Source organism: Onychostruthus taczanowskii, unplaced genomic scaffold, assembly GCF_017590055.1.
Source record: "Onychostruthus taczanowskii isolate IOZ18803 unplaced genomic scaffold, ASM1759005v1 scaffold2, whole genome shotgun sequence".
Classification (NCBI taxonomy): Eukaryota; Metazoa; Chordata; class Aves; order Passeriformes; family Passeridae; genus Onychostruthus; species Onychostruthus taczanowskii.
The window spans coordinates 18,678,238-18,706,106 of NW_024499239.1; the positions used below are offsets into that span (position 1 = coordinate 18,678,238).

The 27,869-nt window shown below is 38.9% G+C and overlaps 1 protein-coding gene across 1 annotated transcript; it reads left to right on the top strand.

Annotated features, from left to right (window-relative positions):
• Positions 1–27,311, top strand: MAN2B2 (mannosidase alpha class 2B member 2). Its single transcript, XM_041403070.1, has 19 exons — positions 1–219; positions 2,409–2,555; positions 6,336–6,441; positions 8,858–9,030; positions 10,284–10,399; positions 11,390–11,567; positions 12,817–13,015; positions 15,437–15,627; positions 16,353–16,539; positions 17,387–17,517; positions 18,554–18,810; positions 20,758–20,949; positions 23,156–23,408; positions 23,517–23,627; positions 23,742–23,934; positions 24,595–24,750; positions 25,124–25,236; positions 26,092–26,209; positions 27,079–27,311. Exons 1-19 carry the CDS (start codon positions 88–90, stop codon positions 27,171–27,173), a joined length of 3,048 nt encoding a protein of 1,015 aa, XP_041259004.1. The 5' UTR covers positions 1–87; the 3' UTR covers positions 27,174–27,311.
• The last annotated feature ends 558 nt before the right edge of the window (positions 27,312–27,869 follow it).

The window sequence follows — 27,869 nt, forward strand, 5'->3', positions numbered from 1 at the left end:
CTGCCCCTCATTTTATTTATTTATTTAATTCTGCGGGGGAGGCGGTGCCGCGGGACGCGGAAGTGCGGCGGGAGAGCCGCAGCAGCCATGGCTGCCCCGCGCATGCTGCTCCTGCCGCTGCTCCCGCTCCTCGCCCTCCTCCCGCGGGCCGGCGGCGAGCTGCGGGCCTTCGTGGTCGCCCACAGCCACATGGACGTCGGCTGGGTGTACACGGTGCAGGTCGGCGGGGGCGCCGCACGGGTCGGGTGGGTTCGGTGCGGCCGGGGCTGAGCCGCAGGCAGGGCTGCCCGGAGCCGCGTACCGGGGCCGGGTCTGAGCCGGCTCCCGGGGCGCACCGCCGGCGGAGAACCGCGCCAATGCTTGGCCGGTGCAGCTCCTGCCCCGAGCCTGGCCTGGTGTGTCCGCCATCCCCTGGTGTTTCGGGATCCTCCTTCGGAGGAGGCATGGAGTCGTGCCCTTGAGCTGTGGGGTTTCTGTGTGCCTGTGATCAGCAGGATGCTCCTGATGGGGTTTTGGTATTTTGGTGGTTTGTTTTTGGGTTTTTGTTTTTTTTCTTTCTAAGGAAAGTCTTAATTCTGTTTGATGGGGCTCTGATTATGTGGCAGACTTTCATGGTCTTTATGTTTATCTTGTTACAAAGCCAAAACCCCAGGAAAACCTTCTGTCGTTTCCTCAGAGAGGAGGGCAGGATCCCAGGTCCTCGATGGCTGCGGTGGGGTTGGAGCCTAGTGCCTCTGAAGTGGGGCCTGGTGCCTTTTACAGTTGTTAGTCAAAATCCTAATCCTGAGTGCTTCTTCGTTACTATGAATTATTTTCATTTATGTGTGGAAGATGCTGTAGATACTTCACTCACTAGAGTGAAATGGCATTAGTCCTAACTAATAAAAAAGAGCTAGTGGTTCACCCAGCTGTCTCTGCTGTGCGTGTATTTTGTCTCCCCTTTTTAGGAAAGATTAATGAATTTCTCCTTTAATACTTCAAACTCATACTCAGAAATTGCATAACAGAACACAAAGCTAAAACTTCAAATCCTTAGTTAAAATTTCACATGCTTTTAAGTATGTAATAATCTTGATTTCGAAAAACCTGTATGAACCAATGGGAAAATAATTGAGGAAGAAATTATTTAGATAAACCCAACAGTATTTTAAGCCATTCCTCCTACACTCAAATGTTTTTCTAGTGGCATGGGCATTTCTACAAAGGTGGCTGGATTTCTGTTGTGGAAAGAAAGCAAGGGCCTAGGAAAAGTTAATTTCTGATTTGGATTACCTTGTCTTATTTCAAATGGTTATTTTCATGTAGGAAATTTACCTAAATGGAAACTCTGCATTCATGTTTTACATGTCACGTCCATTAGTTTTTCAGTGGGGAGAGATCTATGTGTCACCCACTTCAGGATGTACATTTTGTGGTGTGTGTTCTTAACTACCAGTAGTTTAAGTAGATAAGTGTTATGGTTAGTGTAAAATAACTGTCCAGTAACATGCAGATAACTTTGTTACAAGGAAATCCTAGGATGTTAGCTGTTGCCTTTAGACATTCTCTATCCCTTTGAAATTAAGTAAAAGGTGACAGACTGGATCTGGTCAACAAATGTTGTTCTGGTTGAGGTAAGTGTACAAAAAATATCTCTTTGTGTCTGCAACTTCAAAATTAACATGGTGTCATTAATTTGATACAATATAATAGGATATAACACTGTGGTAGATTATTTGATGGGTACAGCTGTCATATTTGCATGGCAATAAAGGTCCATAGGTCTCATTCTGAAAGAGAGGTGTTTTTAGGACCAAGATAGGTTAGATGCATAAAATCTCACATTTTCTGTGTCAACAGTTGAACTCATTCTAAGATTCTTTTACCTGCTTGGTTTTACTCTATCCTAAAACCTCAAGCAAAACAGAGTTATTTTTCATAATAGTATAATTTACAGTAGATGCATCACTGCACTGTACTGGTAATGCACAGCACAGAGTCACACACTCTGAAGAAGCAATTCTGGTAATTCAGGCTGTCAAAAGAAGAGCTGGAATGGGAGAATAAATTGTGCATGTGGGGTCTTTATGGTGGTGCAAAATACAATCGTTCATGGCATCAGTGATTTAAGGTGAGCAATGAGGAGCAGAATAGGCCATTCCCAGTGTGTCTAAAAGAAAGCCTGTGTTGGTGCTGGTCTTGGGAGAAGCTACACCTTGATCTAGTCAGGTCCCCAGTCAGGAGGATGTTTTCTGAAGCAGAAGGGCCAAAGGCCATATGTAGACAGCACTCGATCTTTCTAAGGCTACAAAGGAAGCGTGCAGCAAATGTGAGGTTTTTGGTGTCTCTTTTCAAGACCAATGAGTGTTTAAAACAGCCCTTTTAATTTAGCTAAAGCAGAACTTACTTACTTTTTTTTTTTCTTTCAGGAAAGTATGCACGCTTATGCAGCAAATGTCTACACTACCGTTATAGAAGAGCTAATGAAAGGAAAACAGCGCAAATTTATTGCTGTGGAGCAGGAATTCTTTCGACTCTGGTGGGATATGGTAGCCACAGATACACAGAAGCAGCAGGTAAATTGCACTGGAGCCATGCTTCCTGCTAACAAAGAATTCACGCTCTTTTTACAGGGGATAAATAGGGGCAAAGTACTTCACCATTTGCTTTACCCAGGTCTAATGTAAGCTGCCTCTGAATCTAGTACTTAAAGGACTTTAAAGGCAGTTGCAAGAGGTTAAACCCCATCTATAGATTAGAGCAGTAGGAGGTAGTAACCTTTGCACTGAAGATTTTTTTACACTTTAGAGTTCTTGTTTCATGGCAACTTACTTGTCTGGGGCCATGCTACTTTAAGATGTGGGTGAACCTGAAACAGGCTGCACCAATATCCATTAAAACGTCTGATACCTATCACTGCTCACAAGAAGGAACTTTTTGTTCTTTCCAGTTAAGTGCTGCTCAAAAGCTGCCATTTGTAAGCACAGATACTGCAGCAAAGCAGTGACTGTACATGTAATGGCAATGTTTTTTTTTCTAGTAATATCATTGTGGAGTTTTATTTGTCGCTTCTTCCTTCCTCTGACATGGAACAAACATGCTGAATCAAAGACTGGACTGAAAGGCTAGCAGATGATTGTTTATTTTGGATCCTAAAACCAAAGGGTGTACAGATGCAACTTCCCTTGGGCACTTAGAACTCCGTGGTCTGTTTTGTTACCAGGGTCCAAACAAAGGTTCTTTGCATTTCAGTTTGTTTAAAGTTCTGGATGTTTGAAGCATTGTGCAAAAAACACACCTCTTGTCTGTTTTTTTTTTTCACATAGTTCTTCACTATTCTAAATCTTCTGCTATGTTCCATCTTCAAATAACAGCCTGTGCACATCTGATCTTTGCAGGAGAGATTTTGCTGGGTTTAGGCAGTTTGCAGTTTTTGTGGGGACACTCTGGCCATATTTGCCTGTTGTAGCACAATTTTCTTGTAGATTTGTTAAATTAGAAAGCTGTGCTGTAAGTGGGGGAGAAAACAGCACAGGAACTGCTTTGTAGAAGGACAGAAAAGTCCTCCAACTTTCAAAGGTGGGTTGATCTTATTTCAAGTATTATCTGCTGCTATAACACAAATGTAAAGTCAATGCCAATGTTTCTAATATCTATTCCTGCTATTATGTGCAATCCAGAAGAATAATGTGTATCATGTTTGACCTTGGTACTGCAAAATTTAGTACCTATGATTCAGGATTTAGTTTCTTAGCCTAATTATTTGTAATTGTTGCTTTTACACATGGTATAGTCAGTTCCCTAGTTACTTTATAGTTTCTTCTTTCGAAATGTTTAAAACTAAATTCCTCTTAAATCTGTGTGTCTAACTTTGAAACTCTAATTTGCAGATAAATGATATGTTTTTAACATTAGCAATTTGCAAATCTTGGTCCCTGAAATTAGGTCGCTCTGGTTACTGCCCTGCTTTTTCCACTTGAACTCTAGCATTAATGATTTTCTGTGGTAGAGGCACTCTGATTTTAATTTTCCTTTTTTTTTTTTTTTGTCATTTAGTGGTTTACTTGGGATACAGGATGTAATTCTAGTTTGTTTTGAAGTGTCTGCTTTGTATTGGAACTCTAGCATTAAAAACTAGTAAAAGGTGTCGTAGTTGAGACTTTCATAACACAAAGCAACACACTCCATTTTCAGAAGGCTTCAAACTGTTTTATTCTAGCATGCATGTTTTTTACACATTCTTACAAAACTCCTAAGTTTACACTTTACTTATTGGTCACAAAAGACAAACAAGGTGCTTATTGGAACAGACAGTTGCAGTTTTATCTTATTTATCCTTCTTTCTTTCTTGGTTTCTGTGTCAATGACCTTGGTAGAAAATTCTTTCAGGGGTAAACATGGATCCTCTATCAAACTTCTCTCTGGCTCACAGAAGTCGCTGTAAAACCTCTTCAACACTGGGTACAGAAGTTGGTTTTTCAATTCAGAGAAGAGATTATGTTAGAGTGAAATGTACTGCAGCAGTATTCAGCCAGATGGGAGCCTTGTAGTTCTTAGCACAAGTTATTTACACTGAATTTTCTTGTGTGAGCCATTCCTACCTCCTTGATGTTGGTTGGTGTCTGGGTGCTTTAAGTGGGGGAAAAAAAAGATGTTTAGCCACTTCTGTCTGGTTTGTAGGTGGGAGTTGATGGTAGTATTGTCCCAGTCATCACAGATATGTTCTAACACCATAGCATCCTGCTGCTTATAGTACTACTGCATCTGTTTCCTCCATTCCTCCTTCCTTTTGCCCCCTTCTGATCAGAAAAAGTGCTTGTCTTTACAGATGCTGTTTTCTTTTCTTTTTTTGGGAGACAGAAGAATTAAATTACTTGAATTATTTTTCTTGTGTTTCCAGCCTCTCAGTGGTTCCACAAAACTTACATTAAAAAAACGTTTCTGTGGCCCCAAGTTTGGATCAGAGGTATATTTTGGACATCCATCGAAATGGGGAATAATAATTACAGATTCTTTTCATGTAGGTCAGGGCCAGTTCTGTGCTGACACCAGATATCAGATATCTGGTCTCCCAGCATGCTAATCAGTCACCACAGTCGGCTGGAACTAATTTAGGATTGCTGAGCCCTGGAGCGTTTTCACAACATTGTGAAGGAGAGAAATGATTATAATCAAAATTGACAATCTGGCATCCTATCTGAGTAGACACTGAAGGTTCCTGGGAAAATAAACATAATAGCTCTAAAAATGGCATCCTACATGACAGATTAAAAAAAAAAAAGTTGAGGATTAAAATATGTATTTGCATAAACCTTACTTATTGGAAGTTTGAGATATCTCTGAATTTCTAAACTAAAATAGAACCAGAAGACTCATAACACTTTTAGAAAGGGACATGGACTATTCCTTCCTCCCTCCAAACACCACCCTCCTCTTCATCCAGCATTTGCTGAAGGCTGTACTTGTCAGCATGTCTGTTGTTTCTAGGAGCTGAAATTAAACTCCCCCCCTCCCCCACCAAGAAAAAAACAACCCAACACCCCCCCCAAAAAAGCCACCACCAAAAGTTGAGCAGGTTGCAATCTATTGAAATTTTTTAATCTAGGAAAAAGCAGAAATTAAGGCTAGCAGTGGGTTATTCAGGCAGGCAAACCTGTGGAATAACTATTTCTTCTGAAAGCATTCTGTCAGTCACAAGTTGAGCAACTTGTCTGTGCCCCAAAGGCAAGATAGATGCATAGGGAGTGAGATGTTTGTGGCCACGGTGTGATGGCACAGTCTGTCTCTCTCCTGGATCCCACAGTTCTAGTTTCCAGCTAAAATCCTGTGTGCCTGGATATTACTGCTTGCAAGGAATTGCATATTGCTCCCTCATCCAGCCACCGAGTGCCTTCCCTAAGCCAGGCTGAATGCAGCAGGAGGAATATTTTGGGAGAAGCATTAGTGTCTTGTGTTTTAATCCTCCAGCTGTAGCTGCCTTGAGGCAGGATTGTAGGCTGCTGCCAGTGCAGTGTCTGGTGTTCAGGCATTATAAAAAGGCACAGTAACAGCACTACTGAGAAACACCAAAAGGTCAGTGTCTACCTGGCATCCTTTGTTCCTGTTACCTGCTTTCAGTGTAAGCTGGATAAATCAGTGCACTGTGCAGCACATTGAGATCTTTTTTTTCTGTTATTCTCCTTTAGACAGCCTCAGTACAAACAGCCCTGTATCTCAGTTTTATCTCACTTTTTGTCCTAGATGCCTTCTTGACAAATGTGTCTAGGTAATGTGCTGTGATATCAAATGAATTGGTAGCCTTCTTGGATAAGACTGAAATGATGCTTATGTTCTGTGTCTTAATTTCAATATCATAGGTCCATCAGTTGCTTCAGGAGGGACGACTGGAATTTGTCATTGGAGGGCAAGTGATGCATGATGAAGCTGTGACACTAATTGATGATCAAATTTTACAGTTGACGGGTAGGCATATTTGCATTTAACTTCTATTTTCCATTGTTATGACCTTGGAGGTTTTGCTTGGTTTTCATTTTTTCCTCTCCAAAATTGCTATTAATTTCTAACTTCTTAAGAACTAATAAAAGCATTTCTTATTTTTTACTAGCCAATGTATTATTCATATAAAAATTGTTGCTTAAACAAAAGCCATTAGTTTTGACATGACAGTTCTGCAGCAGGCACAAAGGTTACCAAAAGCTGGTTTGTCAGGCATAAACTTGTTTGGAGCAGAGGCCTTTTGTGTGTGTGTGTGTTTGAGGGCAAAGTTCCTGGGAAGATAGTTATGGTGAAATTTAGGGTATGAAACACTCCTCAAGAAAATACCTGGTAGAATTTCAGAGTGCAGGGATCTGCAGATCACAGGGATGTCACTGAGGTCAATTAAAATTAGCTGAAAGACTTCCTTGATGAAGAAACCCCCATTTGTAATCATCATCATTTTCTGTTAGAAAGAGGTGCATATTTCCAAGAGATGCACTTTTTGCCATTTTAATCTTCTAACTTTTGTATCGAACATTTGTGTGTTACACCTGGCCATCTGATGGTTTAAAGAGTGTTTTAGTACATGGGTTTATTTGCATTGGTCAGTGCAAACAGAAACAGGATAACTGGTGCCACCTCTGTGCTAGAGATGTCTGCTTTATGCCACGAGGGTGTAGCAGGGAGGGATGTGTTAGCACCAGCTGCCATGGCTGATGGAAGCTGTGCCAGGGCTATGGAAGCTGTGCCATGGCTATGGAATTTCTACATGGGACAGCAAAGGGACAGAAAACACTTCTGTTATTTTCTGCATCTGACTGCACAGCACCACTGGCCTTGCTCCTTGCTTGTCAGTGTTTATCAGGAGCTCAGGATTAGCAGCTGCCTCTGTACCTCAGTACACTTTGGCCAAGAGGAGGAGATAGAAACTTTTTTTTTCTCTCATCTGACTCCCGTGTTTAAAGGTTGCTTTATGTGCTTAGAGCATTGAACCTAGGACTTCTCCAAATAAAATACTAAAATGATTGAAGAGTCCTTTTGCTAAACACAGTCCTTTTGCTAAACAAACACAGCTTTTCTATTCATTGTAGTTAGCTGAGAAAGACATTATTTCTCATTTAACATTTCATTCTGTGTAAACATAATTTTTATTTTAAAAAAAGAAATTTTAGGTTTTGTAATTTATTAACCAGGAACAAAAGTATTAATGTATTTTAAAATGCTCATTTGTTTGTCCTGAACCCTCTATTCATTTTGAATACATACAAAGAAAATTGATTCTGTGGAGTTCAATTTGAGAAGACAAAGCCAATGCAGACATTTTTGGTCTAGATTTCATGTCTTTTCTTGTCTGTCTGGAATTCCAGTGTTTGGAAGCGCCTAGAAATCTCTTATCAGAATACTAAAACAAGTTGTGAATATTTTAGGTAGGGAAGACATTAACCCTGGGAAAAGATGAAGTGAAAAGAGGCCTTGCAGCCTCAGTTATTCAAATGTGATATTAAAATTTGAAATAGAGTTATTCCAGGGAAGAGATGATTGTATTTTCAGATAGTCCTGAGCATAATTCTGTAACTATGAAATAATGATCGGCAATTTTTTTTTGGGGGGTTTTTTTTTTTGGGTTTGTTTTTTTTTGGTTTTTTTTGGGTTTTTTTTTGTTTTTTTGTTGTTGTTGTTTTGTTTTGTTTTTGTTTTTTTTTTTTTTTTAATGATGAGTATCCAAGTGCAATATACTGCTTTCTTGGTAGTTTTACTTTGATTCAAATGGTTTTTCTGGGCTCATGCTATTGTCTGGGCTGTCCTACTTCAGGGGTTTCTTTCCTGAAAACTCATTTCTATATTAGTAACATTAGTAACTACAGTAGTAATATTAGTTGTAAATAACATCAAGTGTTAAGTTCACTATTAATCTTTGGCTTTTTTCTTTTCATATGACTGATAATCATATTCGTGTTAGTTCTCTTCAGTGGATGGCTTGCTTCCCTGTCCCTTTGTCATTAATATGAGACTAAAATTTTCTGAGAATGGATTTTATGGTTTTTAAGCAAACAAACTAAGCCCCAGGTTGTTGTTTTCATGCAGACTCCAACCTGGCTATTAGCCTTAACCTAATCTGTAGCTATGTACTTTTTCTGAGACCTCCCTCATCATAATTCCTTTTTGTTGTAATCTTTTATAATGTTAATAAGTTATACTTGGCATAACAATATAAACATTTTCAGTATGAAACTTTTTGGTGTGAATGATTAAATTCCCAAAACTTTGAATGCTTTGGGAAACAGCAACAAGAAGCACTTGAAGGATACTTCAAGTGCTTAACTGTATCACAATATATCTATTAAACTTACAAAATTAACTATTAGAAGTGTTCCTAACCTAAACAAATTTTGCTTTGCAGAAGGTCATGGGTTTTTGTATGAAACTTTTGGCTTCAGGCCTCAGTTTTCTTGGCATGTTGATCCTTTTGGAGCTTCAGCTACAACGCCAACTCTTTTTGCTCTGGCTGGTTTCAATGCTCATCTTATTTCTCGTATTGACTATGATCTGAAGGCTGACATGCAGAAAAACAAGGTAAAAATACCCTTAGGTATGAAACCATTGCTGGCCTCTACTTGCAGTAATCTGAACTATGACATGAAGATAAGAATCTCTGTCATCTGGGCAAGAAAATGTAGGTATTTCTTGTTTAAATGCGACATGCTGATTGCATGTGGTAATGGTGAAACATATTAAATCTGTGTTATATGGTCAATTAATGTCTTCATGACTTCTGGTCAGTGATAAAATGCCTGAAGATGACACAAAATGTAGGCAAATAGGCAAGTCTAAATGGACACTGAATTAGGAGAGTTTGAAGCAGAGACATGTAGGAGTTCCAGCTTTCCCTGAGAGAATCTTGTATCTGTTGGGTTTTATGTGAGCAGTTTTAAAGCGTAACTTTTGGGCACAGTGTTGTCAGGCTTGGAACACTTATTTGTGCCTGTGAAATTAATGATACTAGGTCAGTTAAAGTGGCAGCTGGTCATGGTTTTGCTGAATTCAGGTTTTCTTTCCTGTTCTGCCTTCTCTTGCACAGTGCCCTGTACACAATAAATGCTTTTCATATCACTGTGTTGGACCCTGATCTGTCATCAGTTTTACTCACTACATTATGTGAAAATGAGGGGCTTTCACCACGGTGTTCTGGGCACTAGGCAGTTTTTATGAATCTTGGGTAAAACTCAAGTGTTTCTGAAGAAAACAGAATTAATGTTGAATTTAGTGAAGCCTGGACCTACCACCTTGTGTTTGCAATGATTTGCAGTACTTATTTTCTGTTAAAATCTTTTACGACCTTCTGACAATCTTTGCCAGCTATTTTTTTTTCTGGCCCTTAAGAGTCTGAAGGCTTCCAAAACAGTAAAATTCTACTTCAATAGAATTTAAACATTAACATCAGTTAAACATTCATTCCCACTGACTACAGTGCAGTCAGACTACATCTGGATCTTTTCTAGCTTATAGGTGTTCAGCTTCCAGTGAAACAACAGAGGTATAATGGCTGTGATAAGCCAGGCTTATCTCTGGATTTTAGTGTGCTGGCACTGTGCTGCCTCTTCTCCTTCTGCATCAATTCTAATGGAAAGAGGCACTGATGTGGCCTCCTGTATATAGTGTGTGACCTTACCCGGGCTACCATTGGCATTGAATCTTCAGAAAAAGCGCTTAAAAGTATTAAAAGTGGTGGAAGGGAAGATGGGAACTCTGAAGTCTTAAGTTGTTAATGATGCATTTCTGTGAATGTCAGCAAGAGTAATGGTTTCTTACCTTTTTTTGTTTTCCAGAAGCTTCAGTTTGTATGGCAGGGCTCTCCTTCATTATCTGCAAGACAGGAGATCTTCACCCATGTTATGGATCAGTACAGCTACTGTACTCCATCACAATTACCTTTTTCAAACAGGTCCAAAGATTTCCCAAATATGCAGAAATGTTCTTGACTTCTGAGAGTTTTTGTTATTGGGTTTAAGCATTTTCTTTGACAGTTTTCTTTCAGAAGTATCCTACTGTTTTGTCCTGACCTGTGGTAGGTCAAGGACATGTCTAGACTCTCTACATCTGAGTAAGAAATGTAGAGATTATTAAGCATCCCCAGCTTTCCACTGTAATAAATGAAGTTTGCTCACTAACTAACTGTTGAATTCTCAAAAGTGGCACTTGGTATTGACAGGCATTAAAAATACCTCTAAATATTGACAGACTTGTTTTCTTATACCAGGAGGTTTGAAATATAGGTATGGCTTTCATCTACTTATAATACAGTGACTTACTCACAATGTCCGTCCTTTTTAAAAAAAATAGAATAAAAATGTGAAACAAAACAATTACTGTGAATAGAAAATGTCCAAAGCTGGACTGGGGTCTTTTTTCTCTGCCTGGAAGTAAAGATTTGAAAGCTCCAGGAAGCTCAGTAGGCACTTGGCTATTGCTAATTGATTTTCTATGGGAGATGTTCAGCATTATCTTGAGCTGAGATTGTGTCTATTGTCCCTGTATAAACTAAAGCAACAAAAAATTGCCATTTATTTTGTAAATTTGAGAACTTTTGAAAAATTTATTTTGCTTACTGGCTTATTCAGTAAAATACTCTTTGAAAATCAAGTCTACTTGAGGGAACATCCTCATTGTTACAAAGCTTGCTGGTTTGTCCTATAGTTTCTTTGTTCTATGCCAGCAAGCAGCACGGGCTTGAAAAGTTGCACAGTGTTGAAAGAAAACTGGAGACTCTTCCCCCTACCTCCACACCCAAATAAATGCTTAAGCCTAAATACTAACAATGAGTATATACAGATTTTTTTTGCCTCTTATTCCCATTTATAACAGCAACTTTTGATGTGTTTTTCCCAGTGAAGTAAATCCTGTTTACAGCTTGCTTCTTTCTACTTCTGCTTAGGTCAGGATTTTTTTGGAATGGATTTGCAACTTTCCCAGATCCACCAAAAGATGGTGTTTATCCAAACATGAGTCTCCCTGTTACAGATGCTAACCTCCACCAGTATGCACAAACCATGGTGGCAAACATCAAGGAGAGAGCAGCCTGGTTCCGGACAGGGGATGTCTTGTGGCCATGGGTAAGTGCCTGCTCAGTGTTGCTTTGGAAGAGACAGGGACACACCAGAGTGTAAGTGGATGGTTCTTGCTGCAGTAGGTATTGCAGAAATGCTGGTACAGACCACATGACATGAAGTGTTTTTCTAATAATTGTGGTCCAAATGACTGAGTAGTAATGATATATAAAATTTCCTTGTATGTCCTGCCAGTTGTCTATCAAGTCTTCCACCCTACTCAAGATAGAAAAAAAACTCAATATATTTACAAAACCTACTCAATATATTTATACCCTACTCAATATATTTATAAAAGTGTGAAGATAACCTCTTGCATAACTATATATTACAGTATTGCTTCCTTTTTTCACCCCTTTTAAATGATCTCCCTTTTTAATTGCTTAGCCCAACATAACTTAGTGTTAACAAAATTATAGCATTCTAGGAAAGTGTATGACACTTAGGTAGACATGGTCTTTCCTAGCAGATGTCCAATCATTTTCTTCTAGAGTCTTTGTATTTTAGCTAGAACCATAAGCAAGCATATCCCAGTTTGGTCATCCAAACACTTTCTTCAGCATTATGCTGTGTTAATTACATCCTACACGGACATATAGCACTGATGTGCTCTTGCTGTTTTCAAGACCTTAGGAAAGAATAACTTTGCCTAAACTGAATGTACAGTCTGATTTCTAATTTTGATGGATGCTATAGGTCTCATAATTGCAATATTAAAGGATTATGGGCTATTTCACCACAATATCTGTTCTTACAAAGAAAAACTTTTTCTGACTGATGAGTCACTGATTTGTTTTTCCCCTGTGTTTATGACACTGTTGCTAATGCTGAATTTATTATTTTTGTAGAGAGTGAGAAGTAGAATAATAACACTCTGTAGTTGTGCTATAGTGAAAATTGTGCTGGAATGAAGAGAAGTTTTTGATAGTAAAGATAAACCCCTAACATCTAGTTGCAAACCACAGTTTTGCAGTAGTTTTAGAAAACGTGCAGATTTCTATGCTTGTGATAATGGTATGTAAAGAAGTAGAGAGAATGTATGGTTCTAAAACTATGTTTTTTAATTATTTTTTCATGATTACAGACAAGCTGTGTGAGTAACCCTGCCCAGTCTTGGTAGTTTTGTAACTAATATCAGTTATATGGGCAGTCAAAATCAAAATAAATACCCCTGGAACATAGACTAGTGTTAAAAATGATCCTCCCTAATTATCTGACCCAAAGTGATTTGGCTGTTCTGCGTTTGCAACTGCAGGGCTGTGACAAACAGTTCTTTAATGCATCTGTTCAGTACTCTAACATGGACCTGTTGGTGGATTATATTAACAAGCATTCTGCTGAGTTTGGAGTGACTGTCCAGTATGCCACTGTCAGTGATTACTTCCAAGCAGTCTATAGCAGGAATCTTACATGGGAAATTCGGGATTCTCAAGACTTTCTTCCATATTCAACAGGTAATGAAGTTCACAGCTGCCTAATGTCTGCCTCAAATGTACCTATATAAAATTTTAATAAGGGAAAATGAGCAATAAAGAGGAAAAATGCCTTCTGATAAGATTTTTTCACTCTATGAGGTGTCATCAACAGACTGGTTGATCCCATCTTAGTTGTGTAAAAAGGATGCGTGTGTGGCCAAATAGAACAGTGTCCCATTTATACTGTTTAAAAGAACTGGATTATGCATAGCTTAGACCAGAGGTGGAAAATGTGATGTGATCTGTGAATGTCTGGAGAAGCTACAGGTAACCAAGGGACCAAGGCAATCTGAAAGCTCTTGGGGTAGTTCTGTGTTCCTACAGTGGGATGGGGGTTCCCAGAGTGAAACAGTCAATGTTGAGGATTTGGGAATTGAAGGAAATATATGATCTGGTCATATAGACTTGAATACCCATTAATGCTTGTTACATCCATCAGGAATTCACTTTGTGAGCTCCAAATCCAATCTTTTCTATAAAGCAAAGCATACTAGGTAAGGATGATCCAAACAAAATATTAATGGAGATGAACCCCTAAATTCTCCTGTAGGAGAAAGTCTTGCCTTTTTCATTAAAGAAAACACTTTGAAATTTTGGGGCGGGAAAGAATTCTCTTACAACTGAAGTCTAAACATGTAAAAATACAGTCAGTATTTCTGAAATTTTGTAATACAGTGTTACAAAATTTCTTTGCTGCTCCTTGTTGCTCACATTCTGCACTTACAGCTTTTCAAGCAGAGGTGAAAAGTACTAGAAAAATACAAAAAAAATTCATGCCATACCCAACATCCCTTTAATTCTTTTCCCCTATAAATTTACCCTTTACTCATATCAAAGTATGCAGAGAGAAGACACAGCCAATTTCTCAATTTCTAAACTCATTAATTTATTGTATTTTATTGCCTGGTTTATTATTAAAATCCCATTGATTTCATTAATACTCCTTTCTGTATAATTGTATAAATGCTTCATCACATTTTTTGGCTGTGTACGTATATTTCAGACTGTGCTGTAATGTGTCTGTTAACTTTTCAATGAGTAAAAATAACCATTGCTTCCTGTGAATCATGGCATGGACTGATCCCTGACACCCTCACCTCCCTCTAGGGATCATACCTAACAACTTACTGATAAAAGCATTGCCAGTTCTAACTGCTAATACCCTTTTACATCTAGGCTCTTTCCTTTATCTTTTGGCATAATTTGCCTGCAGGATTCAATTGCTGTTAGCTTGCATAATAGCAGCACCTTCAGTGTTCCAGGTGGGTGCCCACACAGAGATGTAGTTTTTTCCCCAAATGACTTTCTGTGCCTGGCAATTGCAGCATAGATTTGAGTGCACTTTCTCCCACATGCTGTTTTGCTTCTTGATGATTAATCCTCTCTTATTCTTGCTATGCCCTTTTTTTGTGAGTCACTTATTGGGCTCAGTGTCACTTATGATATATGGAAACTCAAGTTTTAAGTCCCAGATAAGTATTTCCTTCTGCTCTGCATTCATTGTACTGTGCTGATACATATGTGTGCTTCTTCTGCTTGTAATGTTTAAAGCTAAAATTGAATTAATTCTGTTGAAACTTCTAGCACCTTTCAGTCAAAAAATAAGTTTTTTGAGCAAAAGATCCTATTTTCTAATCATTGCCTTTGATCTTGGGCTGATAGCAGATTATTACATTTGCATGTATGCTCTTTGGAAAACACTTTCTGCAACTTCTTTTTGGAAAACCTATATATCACTAGTATATTTTAAAAGAAATTGCCTCCAACCAAACACACACTCCCACCCCTAAGGAGATCCCTTTTTGAAGGTTTTAAAAACAAATAATTGTTTTCCTTGTTCACTCTGTGGGCTACTGAAACATTAACACAAACAGAATGTTGAAATACTTTCCAGTAACCACTTGAGGGCATCTTCTGATGTAGTTTGAGGTGCTGCAGTGGTTTGGAGTCATGACATCACTATTTCTACTCCAGTTTGAAGAAATAAAATTTAAGCTAAATCCCTTTGATTGAAAGGTTGAAATTTAGAGTGTGTGTATCAAGGAATTACCAAAGATTATAATGTATTTTATTAACAACTAGTAATAATATATGCTTCATTGAAGCTTCAAAAATTCTTTTGTGCAGATCCACAAGGAAGAAATTTCCATAAACACAGGTTAACTTGGTTGGTACTGGCTTTGTGTCAAACTTGCATGTTACTAAGCCTGTAGGAGAGGTGATAGTTTTTCAAAATGTTCCTGGCTGAGTTTCTTTGTAGGCTTTATGACCTTTCTACCTGATGGCTGCTGTGTTAATCCCCAGTAGGATTCATGTAACAAGCTGAATAGTAATAGTCATAGTAGAAGAATAAATGAAGTGGTATTTTGATGTGTATTGGATCTGTTCCACTCTAAACAGAGCCATTCCAGGCATGGACTGGGTTTTATACTTCTCGGAGCACATTAAAAGGAGTTGCAAGGAGAGCAAGTTCACTACTTCATGCTGGAGAATCTTTTTTCACACAGTATGTCCTGAAACACCCAGAAGGTTCTATTTGCAAATATAAAGCCTTAAAGCAACTTCAGAGTCTTAGATGGGCAGTTTCAGAGGTAAAGATTGATTTATTTTCTGCTTTGAATGAAAATGTTTATTTTCCAAATGAAAAGCTCGCATAAGCGTTTCACTTGGAGTATCTCAAAGTTGTTTTTATATTTTTGGAAATAACTTTTCCACCCCCCTTTGCTAGTCATAAGTAAAAATAAAGCAATTTTTCAAAAAACTGTCTTGAAACATGACTTCAGCCCCTTAACCATGTATCCTGGTTACTGGCAAATGTTTTCTTCAACTGGTGAAAGAGTATGTGGTTTGAAACTTTGCATATGAAATTCCTTTTCTTAGTGTTAGTTTTGTTATTTACAAAATTGTTTTTAAAAGTAAATAAAAAACAAAGAAAAATGGAACTAATTGAAAACTACTGATAATCTCTACTTTGCTAATTAGAACAGGAAGGACAGATTTGTTTCTTCAAAGTTCAGCAGCTAAGTGATTAGCCTTGTATCATTAACCATTTGCAGTCCTCAGTGCTTTTGCTGTCAATAATTATTTTGTTTGCTAAGGTAATGACCAGATCTGAGTATGAAATGAAAAACCTTTCTTGTTACAGTACATTTGCTGCATTCTTGGTTTTGGTAACTTGTTTGGTTTTTCCCTCTGAATATAGCTGCCATATTGTTTTAAGTTGTGTGTCAGAAGTTTATTTCACTATTATGTTAACACAAATGCAAACCTGAAGTTGTCATCCTGTTGCACCTTTCAAATTACTTTTAAATACAAGGTCCAGCACCATGATGGTATAACAGGCACAGAGTCTCCCAAGGTGAAGGACATGTACATGAATAACCTGATGTATGGAATGTTCAACGTGAAGAAGCTAATGGCTTCCATAATCTTTGATATCAACAATGCAAAGAAGAATGGAGAGGTCTATTCTTCTGTTTACACTAAAGACTCAGGAAAACCAGGTACTTTTTGCACAGCTTTTCCAATTTTCTAGCTACCTTATGAAAGCTATCATATTTTCCTTCAAAACAATCAACATATTACGTGCATCTAAGTTCTGTGAACCATGGCTAGAAAATTGTTTGCCTTCTGAGACCCAGGATTTCTCAGCTGTTAGACAGAACTCTACCTCAGTGCAAATATTAGACCTGGCTCTCAGATTCAGACTTCAAATGTAAAACAAGGAGAGGAAGAGATGCTGATCAGAATAGTCACTAAGCTAACTTTACTCTGCAACAGAGCATTACATGATAAGGAACACAGTCAGAGTCAAGAAATGTTCTTGCTATAATGTACAGCCAGCTTGTGTAAAAATTGTAAAAGGATTTTTAAGAAGTCTGTTCTAAAGACTGTACACTCCCTTTTATCTTGACTTTGGAAAACTTTTTAAACTGTCAGATATAAGCAGTGCCATGGGCTGTGCAACAGACCGATTTGGATTTTTACAGGGCTGTTTTTAAATTCAGCTTCTCATTTGATCTTCTGTATAACTCTGATAAAGTTAATACTGCATGACAATGAGTTGTAAGCAGCTTATCTTCACTAATGCATTTACATTCAACTCAGGTATCATTTTTTGAATACATGGTCTTTTTTGACTGGGCAGAGAATAGAAGAATAAAGCAGAAGAGGTTTTAATGAAGGACTGTAAAATGTTTTCCTTTTTTCAATCATGAAGTTTTACTGCGGGGTTTTATGTTAAAATTTTGTAAGATAGTTGTACCTAGACAAATTTCTTAAATACATTTTAATACCACGTTTTAAAAATACATAATGTAGCAACTGCATGTTTTGTTTGTTTGCACACAGGTGCAGATGTTGACCTGTATGTGGTTGTCTACAACCCACTGGCATGGAACATCACTACCTTTGTCACAGTTTCTGTCAGCAGTGAGGCAATGAGTGTATATGATGAACTGGGACATTCTGTGCCGGCACAGGTACATCAACTTTGTTTCTTTCTGTTACTTTTTTCTTACTTGTCAGTTTTCATTAACTGGATTCTGCTTCCTGTTGAAGTTGGATTTTCCTACTTGTCCTTCAAGGGTTGTTTTTGCTTGTCTGTTGTTTCAACAGAGAGACTTTTTTTACTCTCCAAAAGGACTTGCTGCTCTTGTAGTGTGTTTGGTTTGTCCTTTGCTTGTCTGCTGTGTGTGACCTGGTGTTTCTTACCTTATTTTTCTTTCTGTAAAAAGCACTATTTCAAATAAATAATATGTTGAAGCACTGCCTTACAATTGACAGCCCTGTTTGTACAATTGACAGATTGCCTTGGGGAGGGAGAAGAAGAGAATTAAGAAATGTAGGTCTTAGAAACTGGTGTCAGTCAGCTGCCATTTGATGGCTCATTCTGTCACAGCCAAGCTCCAAGACACAGCCAGCTGTTCCAGGGGAGGGAAGAGAGTGGCCTCAAGTGAGAGCTAGCACGAGCCTTTCTCAGGAGCATCTGCTGTACAGAATGCATAATCGTCAGTGGCTTGATAAATCTCCAGGAATGCTTCCTGCACATAAAGGCCTGAAGAGGCCTGACACAATTCCAGATGCTTCCCTCTGTCCCTGAGATGCCAGATAGCTCAGCAAATTCTGCCAGCTGCAGTTTGTGTGACCTGTGGCTTACGACTGTGACCATGCCTGAAGGCACATTGTAGTCAGGTAGTGAGGCACAGCAGCTGTCCCTTGTTCCTGTGCATGTGATGGCATAAGACCACACTGCCCTTGTCTGGAAACCATCAGTCTCTTTGGGTTGGCCCGTGGTCATGCTTCACTAGAAAGGCTCAGCTTAATCCAAGCTCACCAGGCTCCCAATTAAAAGCAGCATGGATCTACATTATTATTTAGAATTATAAGAATGACATGTTTAAAAAATTATTAAAATAGAAGCTAATTTTTATAATTTAGGGCTTACAACACATGAAGGTAATTGCCTTGCTAATTAATTTTCCATAATGAAACATTTTTGTGTATGCTAATGTACAGGTTCAAAGCTCCGTGGAATCCCAGTCTACCTATGATCTGTATATTCTAGTTGCAATAAGTGGTCTGAGCTACAGAAAATACAGTATTAAACCCTTGGATGGGCAGCAGGCTGCCTTTGTTGGGAGCTCAGTCAAGTACAAGCGGAGAGACTTGACTCGTGCAGGGCAGCAAAGCCAACAGTTGTTTCCTGTGGTTAACAGCTGCTACCAGATCTTGTTTGACCAAAACACAAACCTGATGCACAGCATTACAGACAGGTGAGACTGCCTGCTTGTTTCAATAGCGTTCCAGATTTTTTAAAATGCTTCATAAAAATAAGTCCAAGGACTGTATTATGTGTCTTAATTCCAAGAGTCAACAAAATGTTCTTTATGGTGTTTAAAATTGTTTTTTATCCCCACTTCACATGCCCTCTTTTTACAGGACACTTCAACACTAGCACAGTCTTGATTCCATACTAGTTCTGTGATGTTGCCCTATTTAACTTTGCAGTTGGTCTGAGATGACATCACAGTAATAACTAGTATATCAGCAGAGTTTGTGTGCTTTAGAACAAAAGAGGATTATGAATGTGCATTTTTATTAAAAATTACTAAGAAGCACATACACTATGGCTGCACAATGAGCCTTAAGTGATAAAGAGTTTACTTACATTAAGTAGTGTTTTGCAAGTCTTGTATCACTCTTTCTGTGGTAGAAAGCTACAAAACTATTTGAAAGGAAACTTTTAACTAAGGAATTTCCATTTAATCAGGGAGGGAAAATGGAAGAATTATCAAGATTTAGGTGAAATTTGAGGTTTTCAGGTGGTCTCTCTCAGCTGATGCAAATTGGCCCAATTTCTTCTTTACTTCTTTTTTCAGCTTTACTGCAGTTGTGCTGCATTTTGCCTGCTCAGGATTCAGATTGTCACCCATTATATACTGATGGAATATTTCACTCCTTTGACACTGGCATGGTGATGGCTAGATCTCTTTCACCTTTGTGGTTTTGTTCATAATTCTGCCTCCTAGACCAAGAACTTGCTGTCCAGTATCATTAAAATCAGCTTTAGAAGTATAGCTGGACCTTAACTAAGAGCCCTGGAGTATTTACTCAGAGTGCCTCCAGATCATGACTACCTCCAGATTCTATGAGAAATATAGTGTGGAAGAACAAAAATCTAAATTCACATTCCAGTTTTATCCATCCTGTTCTGACAGGCAGCAAAAGGTGGAATTCAGCATGTAGGGGAAATGAGATACTCAATCCTTTTGAGCTTTTCTAAAGGCAATTTAGAAAAGCTCAAAATACTTGAGTTTCAGAAAGTTTGCACTGGGATAATGGGAAAGAACGAGGCCTCACAGGACAGAATGGGAGGAAAGGTTGAAAAAAATGGGGATCTTCAATTGGGAAGTCCTTTACATTCAACTGCAAGAGTTAGAACTTCTAGATCCTGCCCCTGCACTGAAAGTGCCTCATAAGAGAAGTAGTAGAAAACACTTGGATATTATCATCAGTTAGTACAAATTGTGAGTAGCTGTATTAACATGAGATAAAATGTTTAGCAGTATAAATTTATATGCTAGATGAAGTGATTTTTCCTGTTTTCACAGCAAGTTGCCAAAGGCAGAGCAGGTAGCTGAGAGCAGCATCTTAAATTGCCTTCATATGACTTTCTAAAAATTGTGATACTAAGTCATGAATAAGCTAATCTGTAAGCTTCAGTGGAGAGAGGAGGAGATACAGTAGGTAGTGAGTGATTGTTGATGTTGCTATCCTGTTGAGTTTACTCTCACCAGTGTTAGACATGGGAACTTGCATCATGCTGATTTTACCTAGCTACAAAGTTCAGTGAACCTCATTATTCATTGGAGCAGTGCAGTGTACCTCATTCTTGTGAAATGGGTATCTTTAATCCTGTAACAACTCTGGCATCAAAACAGTGAGGTAGTATAGATGATGTTTAATCTTAAGGTGTTTCTCTTCTACAAAAATGACATGGAAACTCCATTTGCTGACAAACTGACATATATCTTAATGGGAAGCACTTCAATTCTGTGCTGTCCTCATTTACTCAGTCTCACAAAATCAATCCACTGTGAAGAAACATTTTTTTGTCCTTGCATTTCCAGCCTCGTTCCTGTTGCTGTTCAGCTTTGCATTTATCATGTACAAAATGTGTTTGTAACTTATATAATTTTTACTCTTCTGTGGATTCTCAGGGAGACTAACCAGACTGTCCAGTTCACCCAGGAGTTCCTTGAGTACCACGTAAATGGAGACACAAAGAAAGGACCCATTTCAGATAACTACTTATTTGCTCCAAATGCTTCAGCTGTTCCAGTATCAAAAGCAGTGGGGTTGGAAGTGATGTCTGGAAACTTGATGACAGAGATAAGGCAGTATTTCTACAGGTACAGCACCATTACAGCTGCACTGGAATGTTTAGATATGTATTAAGTTAATTCTGTACAGTTACTGCTAAACAGTGAGCTCTGAGTATTTGTACTGTTTAGGATTTAGACAAAAGAACTATCATACATCTGCTGGATGTACTGCTGAGGAAACTCCTCCTGTAAATCATGGAATCATAGAATTGTTGGTGTTAGAAGGACTGTAAAGATCCAGTTCCAAACCCCCTGCAGGAACACCTTCCACTAGACCAAGTTGCTCAAAGCCTCATCCAACCTTCAGAGCCAGAGTCTTCAGCGCCTCCAGGGATGGAGCATCCAGTTTCTCTGCAACAGTGTCTTGCTACCCTCAGAGCAAGGAATTTCCTCCTACCATCTTATCTAAACCTACTCTTTTTAAGTTTAAAGCCATTTCCCCTTGTCCTATCACTACATGCCCTTGTCAAAAGTACCTCTCCAGCTCCCCTGTAGGTCCCCTTCCGTGGTGTTTGCGAGGGTCCCAGGATCAGGGAGGAGATGAATCTGACTCCATGTTCTTAAAAGGCTGATTTATTATATTATGATATTATATTAAAGGGAATTATATACTAAAACTATACTAAACTGTAGAGAAAAGGATACATCAGAAGGCTTTACAGGAATGAATAATAAAAACCTGTAACTTCTCAGAGCTTCGACACAGCTGGACATGATTGGTCATTAAGAAAACACAATTCACATGGAACCAATCAAACATGCACCTGTTGGTAAACAATGTCCAGACCACATTCCAAAGCAGCAAACACAGGAGAAGAGAATCAGATAATTACTATTTACATTTTTCTCTGAAGCTTCTCATCTTCCCAGGAGAAGAAATCCTGGCAAAGGGATTTTTCAGAAAATACTGCAGTGATACCCTTCAGGTACTGGAAGGCTGCCTTAAGGTCTCTCCACAGCCTTCTCTTCTCCAGGCTGAACAGAGTTAAACTGTCTTCATAGGAGAGATGCTCCAGCCCTCTGATCATCTTTGTAGCCCTCCTCTGGACTCATTCCAGGAGGTCCTAGGAGAGATGCTCCAGCCCTCTGATCATCTTTGTAGCCCTCCTCTGGACTCATTCCAGGAGGTCCTTGTGTTTCCCACGTTGAGGGCCCCAGAGCTGGATGCAGTACTCTGGGTGGGGTCACATGAAGGGGAAGCTGAGAGGCAGGATGCCCCCTTGACCTGCTGGCTGTGCTGCTTTGGAGGCAGCCCAGGACTAGTTTGAGTTTCTGGGCTATGAGCACACATTTGCCAGCTCATGTTGAGTTTCTTCTTAGCCAACACCCCCAGTTCCTTCTCCTCAGGGCTGCTCTCCAGCCCTTCTCTGCTCAGCCTGTGTTTGTGTTTGGGATTGCCCTGACACAGTGCAGGACCTTTCTCTTGGTCTTTTTGAACTTCATGAGGTTCACATGGGCCCCCTTCTGAAGCACGTACTGCTGCAGGAGGGAGGGAGGGATGGGTGTGGAGATTGTTTAGGGGGATCCTTTGTGCTACATTTTTTACTTTCAACTTCTGTTGAGAAACTGGTTCTGTACAACTAAATTAATGTTGCAGCTAATATCTTACATGGATGGAAATTGGACATAATGATACATTTTCACAACTGTGAATATCTGTCTTGAAAGCAAATTAGAGAAAGGAGAAAGTAATCTTCAGGAGTCACTCTGACCCCTGATGAACTAACTATTCTCTGTGGTAAAATTGTATCAGTCTGTAAACCCTTCACCCTCTTTTAAATCTGCTTGTTTGATTGAAGTCTTTTGCTTTACATGGCATTGCTCAAGGATTGTAGTTGAGAAGGACCTTTGGAAAGTAGTTCCATCAAAGTTGATGTCACGCAGATTGAAAAAATGCATGTATTCAATACCATGTAAATATGTTGCTTAGGGAGTCATAACAATTTTTAAAATTTGTTGCTAATTTTGAGAAAAACAGAGCCTTTGTAATCAAATGAGGAATCCTCCTTACACTTGTAATGTGAAGGAAACTTATAGGATATCACTTACTGTGGTTGAAAATGTGTATATTTGAAAGTTAAATTGAAATTAAAAATAATTGTGCATGAAATCAATAGAAAGTGGGCAAGAAGTTGTCTGTGCAGGATGGCATCATGAGTGCCTTGCAAGCTTTGTCATAACCAGTCAAGTGTTTCACCTTATAAACTCTGCATCCTTCCTCTCATTTTTGTAGCAATGTTACTTCTCAGGAGTACATTTATGCAGTGTACACCAGGCTGTATTCAGTGCCAGAAGGTTATGATGGGAAGCTGCTTTGCCGTAGGATAGAGCAAGAATACAGTGCTGGACCTCTGGAATTAAATCGTGAAGCAGTTCTGAGAACAAGCACAAATCTGAACACCAAACAACTTCTCTACACTGACAACAATGGGTATCAGATGCAGAAAAGACCATTCAAGGCATATGTGAATAACACAGTGGCTCGGGTAGGCACTAAGGTGTAATCCAAAGTCAGTTGTGTCTTATCTTTGCTCTCCGTTACTGTTTCCTCTGTTAATATTATCTCTGCATGGTTTGCTGTGTGGTTATTACAGAACTATTACCCTATGGTCCAGACTGCCTACATTGAAGATGGTACCACAAGGCTGATGCTGCTTGCAGAAAGAGCTCATGGTGTGTCAAGTCAAGGGAATGGACAAGTCGAGGTAAAGTATAAATTGTTATTTCTTTTTCTAGGTGGGCATAATTTCATGGCTGCTGATAATGTAAGTAAAGCCTGATGGCTGATTCCTGTTGTGACATTTACCTTCCCAACACAGGTGATGCTACACAGGAGACTATGGAACAACCTTCAGTGGGACCTGAATAACAATCTCACTTTGAATGACTCTTCAGTGGTGCGCCCTGTACTTTGGCTTATTTTAGGAACCAAGGCTGTCACCAACACTTTGTATCGGACAAGTGGACTGGCATTAGAGCATAGGCCAGTAGTGATGTTTGGAGCACTATCAGGTAATCATTCAGTTTACTATGCTACTTTTAGCATCTGAATGGCTTGTTTATGTGGCTTTGATTTATGCTGTTGAGTTTTTAAATGCAGACTTCAAGCTTCCTGTGAGGCAAAGTTAGCATGTAGTGAGTTAGGAGACAGATTTAGAGTCTGCTAATTACTTTGCATTAATTTCAAACGTGGATGTTGTCCAAGTATATGTAATGTTTCTCTTGTTATATAATTATCTCTACTTTGAGAGGAAAATAAATTTTAAAGGATCTAATGAGAACAAAATGTTCACACAGGGAATTAGTGCAAAGTAGGTAGTGCACCATATATCAGCTTCCTGGATGCTGAGTCCTTAATGACCATTTTTACGTTATTCTTTTAAAAATATTTGTTTACCTTATCAACTAAAACTGAAGCCTGATATTGAAATAGCAATTTCAAACTGAAGTGAAATTTGTTTTATGGAAAGCTCTGACACATTTTTCTAGCAGTTAAAATCACATTGCTTTCTGCTTAGTATCTTGGAAGGCCTTGGATGAGAAAGCATATCATCTGCTTTGCCTCTGCCTTGGCTGAATAAGCAAAAAGCCCTTTACCCTTCCACAGTGCCCTAGCCAGGCTTGTGTTTGTGATGGATGTTTAATGTTTGTTTTGTTTTATTTTGCATAAAGGAGGAGATAAGCCAAAGCTACCCAGACAACCTCAGCAGAATTCAGTCCATGATTTGCCTGTAACTGTGCCACCTAATCTTCATCTCCAGACTCTGAGCATTCCAGGGTGGAGGTACAGCTCTAATCATACAGAGCAGGTCCGCAGCATCCACATGGGTAGGTGCCTTCTAAAAGGTGGCTGGATGTTACACTTAAATAAGGTGGTTTTCTTTTTTTCTCTCTTCTGTGGCTAGTATTTTTATTTATTCAAATCATTAAATTCCTCAGTCAACAAAGTTAATTTTGCTGTATTATTTCTCTGCTCAAGTAGTAAAATATTTCTCCTGCATGAGTGTGTCATGCCTGTTAGTAACATTCCTGTCAAAGTGGGAGCTGAGCATTTCCTGATATTAGTCCTCTTGCTAACTTTAAAAAATAGGAACTGAGTTCAAATGATGGGAGTTTAAAGTTTAAAAAAAAAGTTTAAAGCTTGGGTTTAATTTTAAAGAAATATTTTAAGAAAATATATGCATTTTGATTTCTTTTGAAGGTGAACAGAAGCAAGGTGATGCAGATTTCAGTCGTGTCCTGCTGAGAATTAGACACTTGTATGAAGTTGGAGAGGATCCTTTGCTGTCTCAGCCTGTGATGGTAGATCTAAAGGTAAATCTAACCCTTTGAGATGGAACACCAAATGAGGTGTTTTTATTTCAGAGAGAAATGGTTCTGGAATGACACATCCTGTGTACTATAAAGTACACAAAAGATGGATATAAATGTATTAGTAGAACTTTACCTCAGAGGGAAGTGAGCCTTTTTTTTCTGACTTGGCTTTGCAACACAGAAGCCATCACTTCAGATGAAGTTGCCATAGGCACAGCATGAAGATCTGCTAAATACAGGTGGAACTGGTTCTGCTGAGCTGTTGGTAGTGTGACACTTCCTGCAGTACCTTTACCAGTGCAGAGTAGGATTTGGTTACGTTGCTTCTCTAGTTATTGAAAATTGTACCTATAAGTAATGAATCTTGGACAAGGTTAAAGGAAAACTTTTTTTTCTCTACAGTTTATTTCTGTGAATTGTTCAAACTTTGTCACTTCCATCATGTACTCAGTTTTTTCAGTTTCATGTTTATTTGATCTTTCCTGTGGAAATAGATTACTTTATACTCCATGGCAGCAGTTATTTTTTTTGATTTTCATGACAGAAACGTGGGGAGCAATGTGTAGGATTCTCTGTTTTAGTTAAAAGGGGAGCGTGAGTTTCAGCCCTTTTAATAGACTCTGTACTACAATGCAGAGGAAGCTTTCAGCACCTCAGCTGCTTGGTTTGAAGTCTGGTGAATCTGTATTTGCCCTTGTGCTTCATGACCTTGTGGATTTTCAAAGTGTCTCTGCTCCAGTTTACAGGCCAATGCTAGAGTTGAAAATTCTGTCTGGTCTTACTGTGTACTAGGCTGGTGAGTTGAAACTCTTGTCTATGAACCCTCCTTTGATTCCTGGTGTTCTCTTTACTCAGTCTTTGCTAAAGGGATTGGGATCAGTGATGGCAGTGGAGGAGCGATCCCTCACAGGCACCTGGGATGTGAGCACTTTGGAGCGGTGGAAATGGAAGACTGCACAATATCCAGGCAAAAGTAGGTGGAATAAGGTGGTTGGTGTCCATTGACTGTTGAAGCTTGATGATCAGTCTAGTTAAAAATATTTTTTAAAATTGCAAGATTAGAAATGCATTATTGTCTTGTATGAGAGACCTGGTACCGGCCACAGACTGCAGGTAGGAACATTTAGCTAAGATTCCCTGCAAGTACCAGGCTATTGTATTTATCTGATAGCTTGTTTTGCCTAGAAGTGATAAAAAGCTTGGAATCTTTCTGGAGTTTTCTTTGTCCTGATAGAAGTGTCTACTTTATGAATTCACACTTGTGACACAGATTGATTTGTCAGATGCTGATGAGTTGTGTTTCTCTAAGTTGAAGCCTGTGCTGCAGAAAAACACACAGCTGCAGTTAAAAATCTCTGCTGTAATCAGCTTAAAGGACTCTGTGGATATGATTCAAGTTGGGGCTGACACTCAGATCCAGTACTGTGGGTGACCTCAGTTAGTTGCTTGGACAATGTCCTTACTGTCACTTACATACATATTGTGCCTTGTAAAAAGCTTGCAGAGGTTTTGGAATGGGCTAGGTGAGCGTTCAGAGCTCTGTTTGACCTGCAGCTCAGAGCTTGCTTGCTCTTTATTCATGATGAAGAAAAGGTGCATGACTGGAAGAGTCATTTCACGTTTTCTGTGTGAGTTAGTGTGTGAGAAGAAGAGAAATTGTTGTATATTTTAATATTATGAATGGGTACCTCTTATGCGCTATACTACTGGAGTTTTAGGGAGGAGAATCTGCTCAAACACTAGCTTCTAGGGAAGGGATGAGTTAAAACTGATGTGATAGAATAATATGTCCATTTGAGTAGAGCTGCTGTAATAAATTGCCAATGCTTTTGTGTTTTACAGGGTTCTTCAACAGCACAGACATCTCAGAAGACTTTGTAGTAACTGTTCACCCAAAGGAAATAAGGACTTTCTTTGTATACTTTCAGGTTCAATAATGTTTGATGATGTATTTCAGATGAAAATGTAACATCTTTGAAGTTTTGTTTCAGGATACAAATTATGATCTTGAAAAACTTCCTACTGCTGTTAATGAAAGAAAAATTAATTTTTCTTTAATAAACTTTGAATTTCATTGAGTTGTTGGCCTGAGCTGTGGGTGTTTTTATTGGTTAATTATTTACAACTTTTCTTTTCTGAAACTTGTTCAATGCAAAAAAGACCTGTGTTGCAGAGTGAGCATATTGAACATTATTTTGCTTGCTGTTGATGGTTTTGAAGTGATTGCTTCTATGATGCTTCACTGTGTAGCTCTAGCAAAATCATATTAGTCCTAGAGTCTTGAATTGTCTTTCTAATTATTAGTGCTGCCAAGAGTCTTCACTTAAGGTTTTCATTGTTAGAGAAGATGAGTTTCAAATCACAGAATAGCCATTGGTCAAGGGGTGGTCTGTTCCTACATGCAAGGAGAAGTGCCTGCTGTGTTTCAGCTACTTTGTCTTCTGGGCAAAAACTGCAAGGTTTCTGCTTTGCTGTAAGCTGAAATGGAATGTACTGTTTGTGTTTCTTAGCCCCAAGTTCATTTAAATTGTGTCTCCTTGAGGTTCAGAACTGATGAACTTTGCCTGACAGAATCCTGGTCCTGGATGTGTGTCTTGTGGTCAGGGTAAACTGAAGCCAGTTTAACACCAGAA

What these genes read in the sequence shown, in the direction of transcription:
- MAN2B2 (XM_041403070.1), top strand. Translation starts at nt 88, where the DNA reads ATGGCTGCCCCGCGCATGCTGCTCCTGCCGCTGCTCCCGCTCCTCGCC. An exon ending in CAATTACCTTTTTCAAACAG is followed by an intron (nt 10,400 to 11,389) that starts GTCCAAAGATTT and finishes ACTTCTGCTTAG; the next exon opens with GTCAGGATTTTTTTGGAATG. An exon ending in TAAAGACTCAGGAAAACCAG is followed by an intron (nt 16,540 to 17,386) that starts GTACTTTTTGCA and finishes GTTTGCACACAG; the next exon opens with GTGCAGATGTTGACCTGTAT.